Genomic DNA, 13,440 nt, shown 5'->3' on the forward strand with positions numbered 1-13,440 from the left:
AAGTCCCACATCCAATCTACAGAAGTATGTTTAGCTCTGTTCCATAATATACTCAGAGTCTGAATACGTCTCACTAGTTGCACTGCCAAAACCCTAGTCCAAACACTGACCCTCGTTTAGGTTTCAGCAATGCCTTCCTAACTCCTTTCTCTTGCCCCACTATAGACCATCCTCCACATAACATCCAGAGAGATCTTTCTAAACTATAAATCATGTCCGTCATCCCTTTGTTCCCAGCTTAAAATCTTTCAATAACTTTCAATTATAATTACAATGAAATTCAAACTCACATGGCCACAGAGAGCCCCCCGGATCAGGAGAATCAACATATCCTGGAGCTTGTTAGAAACACAAATTTGGGGGCTCTATGCTAGACCTACTGAATACTGAGAAGTCTTTTCTGTGATTCTGATACATGCTCAAATTTGAGAACCACTGATCTACAGATTCAATGTAATTCCAATACAACCAAATAATTTACCTCCTTTTGCTGAGTCAGTAAAGCATGATTTTTATCTTAGCAAGCCTTTAAATAAGGACTGAACGTAAAAGTATTTTCTACTGGATTTTCATTTAATTAGAAAAATATAAGAATAAAATAATCTAACTCTCTGAGAATTTCAACTAAATTTACCAAAAATTATATCAGAGTTTCTCATGTAATTATGTTACAAGGTGAGTTTTACAATATTTGTCTGGCTGCTTTTAAAATACAGAAGAGTCAAACAATTATGCTATTTGCATGTGTTCATAAATAATACTTACAGTATTAAGTAAGGCATCATATACAGCATTCACAAATTTAGCATTAATCCCAGAGTCTTCGATAGTATTAAACGAGGCAGAGGCATCTTTCTGCAAATTCAATTAAAGAACCAAGTGTATATAACATTTTAAGAACTAATCTAAGTAATATCTGAACCATAACTATTCCTACATAATTTCTAATATGCCTAGTATGATGATAAAAAAGGACTGTCAGGGCAAGATTGCTAAAAATAAATATATAAGGGTTATTTTAATAACTTTCTTTTTTAAAACTGAAAGAATGGAGTCAAACATTAACATTAGTACAAATAAAAACAATCTTTAAGATATCACTTAAGTAATACTTATTTGTGATACATACAATTTCAGAATTAATACCTATTTATGTTTGCTTAAACAGCTGCTTAAGCCAATACTGGGTAGAAAAAGAAGTTAATTTATAGTACCTTTTTTTGGAAAATTTAAAAGTGAAAAATGTGCTTTATGTATCATTACCTTAAATGCAGCATTTAGTTCCGGGAAAGAATCAAACATTGTGAGATAAAAATCATGTACTGTTTTCCAATCTCCTGATGACTTAGCTTTTTCTACATCTTCCCTAAAATAAAAACATTTATTAGCCATAACAGATAAAAATGTTATTCAGATAAAATAGCATTAATTCTTTATAGATAAATGTCACCCAACATGCAACTTGAAATAATGAAGCTGAATACAGAAATATGTTCCAGTTAATGTAAAGGTAGCTTATGAATTTATAATTCTTAATTGCATTAAGATATTAATCCAGCTTCAACTTCCCCATTTATTTGCTTTTTAAAAAGTTAATTTTTGACATGCTCCTTACAATTATCACTCTTCCATTCCTTCACTTCATAGCCAAATTTCTTGACAGATTTTGTTTACATTCTGTCCCTACCTTCTCTTTCCCACTTAGTCCTTCAAGTGTCCGTTTGGGTTTTTTTAGTAGTTTTTACTACTAACATGGTTTTTATGATTTATATGTCACGTTCTATTATTTTATTACCACCTTTACCTCCTCTTGACTGTTTTTCTTTTTTAAAATTAATTAATTTATTTATTTTTGGCTGTGTTGGGTCTTCGTTGCTGCACGTGGGCCTTCTCTAGTTGCGGCGAGTGGGGGCTACTCTTCGTTGTGGTGTGCGGGCTTCTCACTGTGGTGGCTTCTCTTGTTGTGGAGCATGGGCTCTAGAAGCGTGGGGTTCAGTAGTTGTGGCATGTGGGCTCAGTAGTTGTGGCATGTGGGCTCTAAAGCACAGGCTCAGTAGCTGTGGCACACGGGCTTTGTTGCTCCACGGCATATGGGATCTTCCCGGACCAGGGCTCAAACCCGTGTCCCCTGCATTGGCAGGCAGATTCTTAACCAATGTGCCACCAGGGAAGTCTCTCTTGCCTGTTTTGACTCATTTTCTCTTATTTAGTGTCTTTTGCTGTAACATTATCTATCTCTTACTGGTTAATTATACGTTTGTTTTCACCTTCAACTTGAGACATGTAGTCTTTTGTGTCTTCACTCTTGGCTAATACTTTATAATAAGCCACAAGTTCAATTAATTTCTCACACAAAAATATTAAATTATGTAAAGTGCTGACATGCAGATGACTATGTGTCTACATGTAACAGTGAGCCGAAACTTACAGAAAGTCTTTCATAGTTTTCGGCTGAACGGGAAGGATGGGTTCTGGAAGAACTGGGGTCTTCATTTCAGATGATAAAGCATCTATAGAGGTGCGCTGTTTCTGTCTAACATCAAGGCAAATTGGTGGTAGGTCTCTCACTGTGAAGGATAAAAAAGCTTTCAATGTAATTGATCATAAAATCTTTCCAAATTATAAAATGCCAGGCTAACTCAACATGAACAGAAAACAACGGATTATTTTGTATTGCATTCCCTTGGGATCATATAACAGAAAAACCCAGCACACTGAAGGGCACTTACTGGAGGGTCTGTTGCCACCTACCCAACTTCACCCATAGCAGATAAATTAGGCTGTATCTGACATTAAAAGTTATCTGTAGATACAATACAGAGTTTTTCTTTCATCGCCTCCCTTCCCATAAATTTTCTTTCAGGGATTATTTCAGTGAGACTAGATGTTTTTAGTGTTTATTAGCTTTTGAATACACTTGCCCCTTTAATGATGGGGAGTTTGGGCACCGATCCCCCATGTAACTTTACAGTTGGCCCTCCACATCTGTGGTTCAGCATCTGCGGATTCAACCAAACACAGATTCTGTAGTACTATACTATGTATTTATTGAAATTTATTGAAAAAGTCAGCACATTAAGTGGACCCACCCAATTCAAAACCATGTTGTTCAAGGGTCAATTGTGTATGTACATCATTTATTTACATCCTCTGCAATTCTTTATTGGAGTTTTAGCATTTTATCATCAATTTGCATGAACATTTTATGTATTTTTCTTTTTTTCCAAATATCCGCCAGTTCATCGTTTGCCTTTTTGTTGCATTTTATAACCTTATAATTGTAAAATAAAACAAACACAGAAAAATCTCACAAAACAAATGTATGGCTTAATGAATTACTATAAGGCAAACACCTCTGAAACCACTAACCAGTCAAGGAATAATGCTACCAACCCTTTCTTGTTCTGCCTATTCTAATTTTAATTTCTCTCAGTTTCTTTTCATCTCTTTCCTCATTTCTTTTTAAAATTTTAAATACTTCCTTCTTCTCATCTTCTAGTTGTCTTAAGGCATTATCTGTTACATTTGTCTGCTTTTGTGTTCCTTCCAGTTTATTTCTAAAATTTAAAAACAATCTAATTATTTCCTTTATTGCCACCTCACTTTTCATTTTTTGCAATTCTGATTTATGGCATTCTTTCAAGTGTCATATCATTTTCTTAATGAGCTTTAGCTCATTTTGAAATAGTATTTTATCTATTTTTGTGGGCATGTGTTTCTGATGTGCTCCCATTGTTCAAGTGGCTGTTATTCTGTTTCTTATTCTTTTTTATTATAATACAATTTTGTAATTAAAAATTATAGAATTTGACCTTGTTTCTTTTCTGTAGCCAATTTTATTTGAAATTAATCTTCCCAAACTTTCAGAAGGAGGTGTAGCACCCCCTTTTTTTGTTTTTATGTAGAACTCAAATACATGGTAGCTTCTTTCTGGGATTTCCAGGCCCTGTTTCCCTCTTCCACTTTTGTTCAGGTGATCTCTGTCTTTAATCTTTATTGTCCTAGTGATGCTCAAATTTGATTCTAATCTCAGAATGTGCCCCTCCGCCCCCCTTCCTGGAAGGGATCCCTAGTTTGGAGAATTCACAGGGGTTACCTGCTCCCTTCAGATCTCAGCATGGGCCCTCTGCATTCACCTGTTCTTGGCAAAACCCCTCTCAGTTTCAGCTTTTGTTCTCAAACTGGGCTCCTGAGCTTTCCAATGAATACCTGTTGCTTATTCATTTCTTTTCTTTCTTTTTAACATCTTTATTGGAGTGTAGTTGCTTTACAAAGGTGTGTTAGTTTCTGGTTTATAACAAAGTGAATCAGTTATACATATACATATGTTCCCATATCTCTTCCCTCTTGCGTCTCCCTCCCTCCCACCCTCCCTATCCCACCCCTCTAGGTGGTCACAAAGCACTGAGCTGATCTCCCTGTGCTATGCGGCTGCTTCCCACTAGCTATCTATTTTATGTTTGGTAGTGTATATATGTCCATGCCTCTCTCTCACTTTGTCACAGCTTACCCTTCCCCCTCCCCATATCCTCAAGTCCATTCTCTAGTAGGTCTGTGTCTTTATTCCTGTCTTACCACTAGGTTCTTCATGACCTTTTGTTTTTTTATTTCTTAGATTCCGTATATATGTGTTAGCATACGGTATTTGCTTTTCTCTTTCTGACTTACTTCACTCTGTATGACAGACTCTAGGTCCAGCTTATTCTTAAGCTCTCTTGTTCTCGGGTCCATCAAACAGCCCAGATGCTTTCTTCTGCTTACACCATAGAGATCTTCTGATTTTGGGGATCTGTCCTGCTATCTTTTGGGGCTTATGGGAATATCTTATGAGCTAATTTTATGGTAAATGATGTCCATGATGTTTAATTCTGCTATATAAGTGGTGTGCATGTTTCTTTGGGGATTCAGGGAGATTAAAAAACAATGCTGCTGGGCTTCCCTGGTGGCGCAGTGGTTGAGAGTCCGCCTGCCGATGCAGGGGACACGGGTTCGTGCCCTGGTCCGGGAAGATCCCACGTGTCGCGGAGAGGCTGGGCCCGTGAGCCATGGCAAAGCTCTCTTGTTCTCGGGTCCATCAAACAGCCCAGATGCTTTCTTCTGCTTACACCATAGAGATCTTCTGATTTTGGGGATCTGTCCTGCTATCTTTTGGGGCTTATGGGAATATCTTATGAGCTAATTTTATGGTAAATGATGTCCATGATGTTTAATTCTGCTATATAAGTGGTGTGCATGTTTCTTAAAAAATTCAGGGAGATTAAAAAACAATGCCGCTTCTGCTGCTACCTTCACAGAATCTTTTTGCCTTTTAATTTTATTTCTGAAAACAGAAAAGTATTTAAATAATACTTGTATTAGTTTAATTTTATCAACCTATTCCTTTAGTATTTTTTATGATTAGTAAGCCAAGCCTTCCCTCTCTAGAGATCAGATAACCTTGTATCTATTTTAATTTGTTTTCTTCATTATAGTACTTGTGAAGGATACACTTACCACATTGCCTGGCAAAGAGTAAATGCTCAATAAATGTTCTCTATCATTTCTAGAATTTATTTTATTATATAAGAGGTAATACAATATAAAATATAAGTATTTTTTCCTAAATGGCCCATTTCAGAATATCGTTTACGAAAGTATGTCATTACACAATGTTTTTTGATACTCTTATCATATATTAAGTTCTTTTATATATGGGGCTCTATTATTGGGCTATGCATATGATTCCACTGACCTGTTTATTATTATACCAAACAATTTCAATTACTATAGTTTAATAATATCTATCAATACCTGGTAAGGCAGTAGGCTTGGTGAGAGATGGTTGGTGGCTGGGGCCAGAGCGGTGGTAGTAGAACTGATGAGAAATGGTTGGATTTGTGACATATTCTGCATATAGAATTTATAGGATATGCTGTTGGAAGGTATATTGGCAGAAAGGTAGAAATGCCAGAATCTGTTAAAAGAAAGATGAGCCAAAGATGACTGATAATTTAGCCTCACCAACTGGGTGAACGGTGAGACCATTTACTGAAATGGAGAACACTAGAACACTAGAGGAAGTTTTTTGGCATGGGGGAGTGGGGCTGGGGGAGGAGTCAAAAGTTTTCTTTTGGCGCCATTAAAGGTAAGATGCTCATGAGACATCTAAATGCAGATGTTGAGTAGATATGAGTCTTGAGTTCAGGGAAGTGTGAAGGTTTATAGCTCAGTTAAAATGCTCGATTAATGAGATTCCTAAGGAGAGTGTAAATAGAGAAGAAGCCTGAGAACTGAGTTCTGGGGACTGAGCCCTGGAGCAATCCAACACTGGAAGCTAATTAATTCTCCCTCTTTTATTTCAGAGTGAAAATCTTAAAGGCTTGACTTTTATTTTGAATATAGCTCTAGTCTTATCTCATAATTCATCATGCAGTATTCTCATAGTTGCTATTTTCTAAACCTATAAGTTCAGTTTTAATGTCGAAATTAAAGAATCTATTAAAATTTTTTTTCAGTCAGTATGCTTAAATTTCTATTATTAATTCTAGTTTTGTGCCATTGCGGTCAAGGAATATAAACTTAACAATTCCTCATATGAATAATTTACTGAAAACAACTCTGTCTATATATTATGAAATTTTGTTTTTTAAAAGATTTATATTCTATTTGAAGGGGACAAAATGAGTTAACTACAGCAAACATCATAATTAATGGAGAAATATTACAAACATTCTCTTTTAAATAAGGACTGGAATAACATGGGAACAAAGGTACTATCAGCACATTTATTCAACACTGTGCTGGAGGTCCTAGCATGTATAAAGACAGAAAAGAGATTTTAAAGACTCAGGATTAGAAAGGAAGATAAAACACTGTTGTTTTCAAATGATTTGATTATAAACACAGACAAATCCAAAAGAATCTACAATTAGAAATAATAGAGGAGTTGAGCAAGGTGGATGGATTAAAAAAAATCAATATATAACAGTCAACTGCATTTGTAAACACCAGCAACAAACAACTAGAAAATACAATTTTAAAAAATTTGTAGAACTATTAAAAATTAAGTACTAATAAATAAATTATAAATCTCTGTAGAGAAAATACTAAAACTTTGTTGAGAGATTGAAAAAAACATCTAAACAAATAGAAAGCAATACCATGTTATGGCTAGAAATGCTGACGATCATAAAGAAGACAATTTTTCTGAACTGTTCTTCAGATTCAATGCAATTCAATAAAAATCCCAGCAATATTTTGGAACTTGCTGATTCTAAAAGTCATAGAACTGATTCTAAAAGTCATATGGAAGACAAAGTGCACAAGAATAGCTAAAGCATTTCTAAAGCAACACGAGTAAGAAGTGGGGACCTTGCTCTACCAGATATCAAAAATTTTGAGCTTAGAGTAACTAAAGCAGTGTTTTACTGACACAGGATTAGATAAGTTGACCAGTGGACAAGAGAACCCAGAATCATATCCATCCACACATGAAAGTTCAATATATGAAATATATGGCAGATCATTGGAAGAAAGAAAGGATTTGAAAATATGGTTAACCACATGGGGAAAAAATGAAGTTGGATTCCTATCTCATACCTTAAAAACTAGGAATAGGAAAATCTTTCTGATTTGGGGACAGAGAAATGTTTCTTTAAGAGAAACTAAAAAGTGCAACTATAAAAAACAGACATTTTTGACTATGTTAAAATTAAAAACATCTGATCATCAAAGATATCTTGAATTAAAAATATAAGTTACAAGTTGGAGGGAAAATCTGAAACACATACAACAAAGGATGAGCACCAAGAATAGAGAGATATTTCCTAAAAATCATCGAGAAAAAGAGAAATAATCCAATAGAATAATGTGCAGAAGAATCAAACAGGCATTCTAGAGAAAGAAACACATATACCATACACACATCAAAAGACATTCAGTCTCATTAGTGATTAAGAAAATGCAAATAAAGAACATGAGACACAATCTTATATCCACTCAACTGGCAAGAATTAAAAAGTATGATAATGTTAGAGAGGATGTAGATTAATTTGATATTTCACGTATTGTTGGTAGGTGTATTAACTTCCACAAACACTTTAAAAAACTGAAAAGCAGGGCTTCTCTGGTGGCGCAGTGGTTGAGAGTCCGCCTGCCGATGCAGGGGACGTGGGTCCGTGCCCCGGTCCGGGAAGATTCCACATGCCGCGGAGCGGCTGGGCCCGTGAGCCATGGCCGCTGAGCCTGCGCGTCCAGAGCCTGTGCTCCGCAACGGGAGAGGCCACAACAGTGAGAGGCCCGCGTACCGCAAAAAAAAAAAGTAATCATTTCCAGCAATTCACTCCTAAACACATGTCCAAGAGAAATTTTGCATAAGTACATCAGAAGACATATACAAGAATATTCACAAAAGTATTGTTTCAGGAAAAAAAATCTGAAAATAATCGAGTTATCCATTACTCAGAGAACTGAATACATTGTGGTATATTTAGACAACACAGTATTTACACAGCATGCAGTGGAAATAAACTATGACACTGTAATATGTTATATTATACTATATTATACTATTTCATATCCCTATTATTAAAATAAAGCAACCAATAGAACTCTGCATGGACCAAGGTCAGTGTCATGAACCAGAATTGTGATTAATCAAATTCTGTACATCTGAGGATCAAAAAACTGTTTTTCCCTAAACTTCTAGAGTTGCCATACTTAATTTTATAATTAAACTTTTTAAATTTTGAAATAACCGTAGAATCCCATGTAGTTGTAAGAAATAATACAGAGACATCCCATGTACCCCTGACACAGACAGTCAGATATAGAACATTTCATCACCGTGTTGCCCTCATGGTGCCCTTTATAGCCACACCTACTTCCCCCTGTCTCCACCTTGCTTAATCCCTGGCAACCACTAATCTGTTCTTTCATGACTATAATGTTGTCATTTCAAAAGTGCTATATAAATAGAATCACATATATGTAACCTTTTGGGATTGGCTTTCTTTTACTCAGCATAATTCTCCAGAGATTCATCCAGGTTGTTGCATGTATGAACAGTTTATTCCTTTTCATTGCTGAGCAGTAATCCATGGTTGTACTACAGTTTATTTAACCATTCACCCACTGAAGGACATCTGTTTGGAGTTACTATGAGTAAAGCTGCTATAAACATTCGCGTATAGGTTCTTGGGTGAACTTTCATTTCTCTGAGATAAATGCCCAGGAGGGCAATTGCTGGGTTAAATGGTCATTGCATGTTTAGTTTTTTAAGAAGAGCTGGAGGAATCATGTTCCCTGACTTCAGACTATACTACAAAGTTACAGTAATAACAGTATGGTACTGGCACAAAAACAGACACACAGATCAATGGAACAGGATAGAAAGCCCAGAAATAAACCCACACACTTACGGTCAATTAATCTACAACAAAGGAGGTAAGAATATACAATGGAGAAAAGACAGTCTCTTCACTAAGTGGTGCTGGGAAAACTGGGAAAGCTAAATGTAGAAGAATGAAATTGGAACATTCTCTAACACCATATACAAAAATAAACTCAAAATGGATTAAAGACCTAAGTATAAGACTGGATACTGTAAAACTCCTAGAGGAGAACATAGGCAGAACACTCTGACATAAATCACAGCAATATTTCTTTGGGTCTGTCTCCTAGAGTAATGGAAATAAAAACAAAAATAAACAAACGGGACCTAAAAGCTTAAACACTTTTGCACAGCAAAGGAAACCATAATATGAAAAGACAACCTATGAAATGGGAGAAAATATTTGCAAGCAATGCGACTGACAAGGGATTAATTTCCAAAACATACAAATAGCTCACACAGTTTAATATCAAAAAAAACAAACAACCCAATGAAAAAATGGGCAGAAGACCTAAATAGACATTTCTCCAAAGAAGCCATACAGATGGGGGCAGCAGGCACATGAAAAGATGCTCAGTATCACTAATTACTAGAGAAACGTAAATCAAAACCACAGTGAGGTATCACCTCACACCACTCAGAATGGCCATCACCAAAAAGTCAGATTTTACAATTTTTTCCTTTTATGAATTGTGCTTTTGGTGTCAAGACTAAGAACTCTTTTCTAGCCCTAGATCCTGAAGATTGTCTCCTATTGTTGTTTTTTTTCCCTAAGTGTTTTACAGTTTTACATTTAAGTCAGTTATCCATTTTCAGTTAATATTTGTATAAGGTGTGAGATCTGGGTTGATATTTATACATGTTCAATTACTCCAGTACCAACTGTTGAAAAGGCTATCTTTCTTCTATTGAATTGCTTTTGCTCCTTTGTCAAATTGTAACTGGGCATATTTACATGGGTCTATTTCTGGGCTCTCTATTCTATCCCACTGATCCCTGTATTTATCTCTCCACTAATACCTCACAGTTTTGATTACTTGTAGCTATATGGTAAATCTTGAAATCAGGTAGACTGATTTCTCCCACTTTATTCTTTTTCAAAATTGTTTTTCTAGTTCCTCTGCCCTTCCACATAAATTTGAGAATAATTTTGTCTATAGCTGCTAAAAAAAAAAAAGGTTCATGGGATTTTGATACAAATTATACTAAATTTGTATATCAATTTGGGGAGAATTGGCATCTTTACTACATCGATTCTTCCCATCCCTGAACACAGTATGTCTCTCCACTTATTTAAGTCTTTTAAAATTTCTTTCATTAGCAATGTGTAATTCTTAGCATATAAGTCTTGTAATGCTTGCTAGATTTATACTTAAGTATTTTATTTTTAAATGTGATTATAAATGATATATATTTTAAATTTCAGTGTACACGTATTTATTGCTAACATAAACACAATTGGTTTTTGTATGTTATATCCTTCAACTTACTAAACTCGTCTATTAGTCCTAGGAGTTTTGTTGTTGATTTCTGGGGATTTTTTTATGTAGATAATTATGTCATCTGCAAATAGGGACAGTTTTATTTCTTACTTTCTGATCTGGATGGCTCTTCTTTTTCTTGCCTTATTTTGCTGACTAGAACTTCCAATGCTATGTTGAATAAGGGTGGTAAGAACAGACATCTTTTTGCATTGTTCCCAATCTTAAAAGGAGAAAGTATTTAGTCTTTCACCATTAAGTAAAATGTTAGCTGTACATTTTTTATAGATGCTCTTTACCAAGTTAAGGAAGATCTCCTCTATTCCTATTTTTTGAGACTTTCTTTTTGTTTTATGTTTTGTTTATTTATTTTTTTTTTACCATGAATGGGTGTTGAATTTTGTCAAATGCTTTTGATATAATCACATGATTTGTATTATTAGACTGCTAATATAGTAAATTACATTGATTGATTTTCAAATATGGAAACAGTTTGCATTTCTGGAATAAACTCCACTTGATTATGGTGTATAATTGTTTTTATATATTGCTGAATTCTATTTGCTAATATTTTGTTAAAGATTGGTCTATAATTTTTTTTTACTATACTTGCTTGGTTTTGGTGTTGGAGTAACATTAGTTTCATAAAATGAAATGGGAAATGTTCTCTCCTTACCTACTTTGGGAAGAGACTGGATAAAACTGGTGTTAATTCTTTTCTGAACATTTGGTAGAATTCTCCAGTAAAACTGTCTGGACCTGATTTCTTTTTTAAGAGTTTTAAAATTATGAATTCAATTTCTTTAATATTTATAGGGCTATTCAAACTATATACTTCATACTGGATGAGCTGTGGTAGTTTGTATTTTTTTGAGGAATTGGTCAATTTCACGTAGGTTGTCAAATTTATGCAGAGTTGTTTGTGGCATCCCCCGCCCACCCTTTTTACTGCCTGTAGGGTCTGTTGTGATATCCCATTTCATTTGTGATATTGATGAGCTACGTCTTCTTTTTGTCAATTTTATGACAGAAGTTTGTCAATTTTATTCATTTGTTTAAAAAAAGCCCAGCTCTTTGCTTCACTGATTTTTCTCTTTTCTCTTTGTTACTGATTTTTTGTTCTTATCTTTATATTTCCTCCCTTCTATTTGCTTTGGGTTTCTTTTGATCTTCTTTTTCTAGGTTCTTAAAGTGGGAGCTTAGATGTTGGTTTTGAAACTTTCCCTTTTACCTAATGCATGCATTGATTGCTATACATTTCCCCTTTCCAAACTGCTTTAGAAGTATTTTGATATGCTGTATTTTAATCTTCATTCAGTTCCATTCATTTTTTAAAATTTTCCTAGAGACTTCCTCTTTAACCCATGGGTTATTTAGAAGTATGTTGTTTGGTTTCCAGGTGTTTGGAGATTTTCCTTTTATTTTCTGTTGTTGATTTCTAATTTGATGCAACTGTGGTCAGGGAACATATTCTGCATTATTTCAATTTTTAAAAATTACTGAGATTTGTTTTATGGTCCAGGATGTGGTCAGTGTTGGTACACATTCTGTGGGCACTTGAAAGGCATATGTATTCTACTGTTGTTGGGTGGAACACAAATGTCTATTAGATCTTGTTGGTTGATGATGTTGTTGAGTTCTTCTATATTCTATATCTTTGCTGATTTTTCTGTCTAGGTCTATCAAACCCACAGTTACAGTTAGAGATTTCAACACCCAACTGTGGATTTTTCTGTTTCTCCTTTCACTTCTACCAGTTTTTGCTCTACATATTTTATAACTCTATTGTTTGGTATGTACACATTTATGATTGCTATATCTTCTTGACGATCATCCTTTTTATCACTACATAATATCCCTCTCTGCCTCCAGTAATTTTCTTTGTTCTAAGTCTACTTTATCTGATATTAATATAGCCATTACTGTATACCTTTTTCCATCCTTTCACTTTCAACCTGCCTATATTGCTACATTTGAATTGAGTTTCTTGTAGACAGCATATAGTTGGGGCATGTTTTTAACCTACTCTGCCAATCTCTGTCTTTTAATTGATGTATTTAGACCATTTACATTTAATATAATTATTGATATGTTAGGGCTTAAGTTCTACCATTTAATATTTTTGTTTTCTATTTGGTCGTTCTTATTTTTCCTGCCTCCCTGTGAGTTACTTGAACATGTTTTAGAATTCCATTTTGATTTATCTGTAGCATTACCGAAAGGTTGCTCTAGATGTTACATTACATACACATAACTTATTTTAGTCTACGGTGTCATTGTTTTACCAGCTGGAGTAAAGTGTAGAAATTGTATCTGCTTTTACATCTCTTTACACCTCTCTGTTTATAATTATATTAAGTATTTACTTACATACATTTAGAACCATACCAGTGTTATAATGTTTGTTTCCAGTGTCAACCATAATTTACAAAACGCAAAAGGAAAAGGAAAGTCTGTTGTACTACCTAGTTTTTGCTTATCATGTTATTTCTTTTTCTTGATGTTCAAGGTTCCTTCTTTTATTGTTTCTTTTCTGTTTAGGGAACCTCTTAATGCACTCTTTTAGACCATCTACTGGCAACAAATTCT

At 34.7% G+C, this 13,440-nt stretch overlaps 1 protein-coding gene across 1 annotated transcript in view; it reads right to left on the reverse strand.

The window, feature by feature from the left end:
- Positions 1 to 13,440, reverse strand: part of HECTD2 (HECT domain E3 ubiquitin protein ligase 2) — a 65,010-nt gene that overhangs the window by 36,348 nt on the left and 15,222 nt on the right. The window contains exons 3-5 of the mRNA XM_024739547.1: positions 2,429 to 2,567; positions 1,264 to 1,366; positions 766 to 855 (exon numbers count right to left, since the gene is read on the reverse strand). Of these exons, the coding sequence (XP_024595315.1) occupies positions 766 to 855; positions 1,264 to 1,366; positions 2,429 to 2,567 (332 nt within the window). The remainder of the gene's footprint in view (positions 1 to 765; positions 856 to 1,263; positions 1,367 to 2,428; positions 2,568 to 13,440) is intronic.

Source organism: Neophocaena asiaeorientalis, unplaced genomic scaffold (assembly GCF_003031525.2).
Source record: "Neophocaena asiaeorientalis asiaeorientalis breed wild unplaced genomic scaffold, Neophocaena_asiaeorientalis_V1.1 scaffold597, whole genome shotgun sequence".
Classification (NCBI taxonomy): domain Eukaryota; kingdom Metazoa; phylum Chordata; class Mammalia; order Artiodactyla; family Phocoenidae; genus Neophocaena; species Neophocaena asiaeorientalis.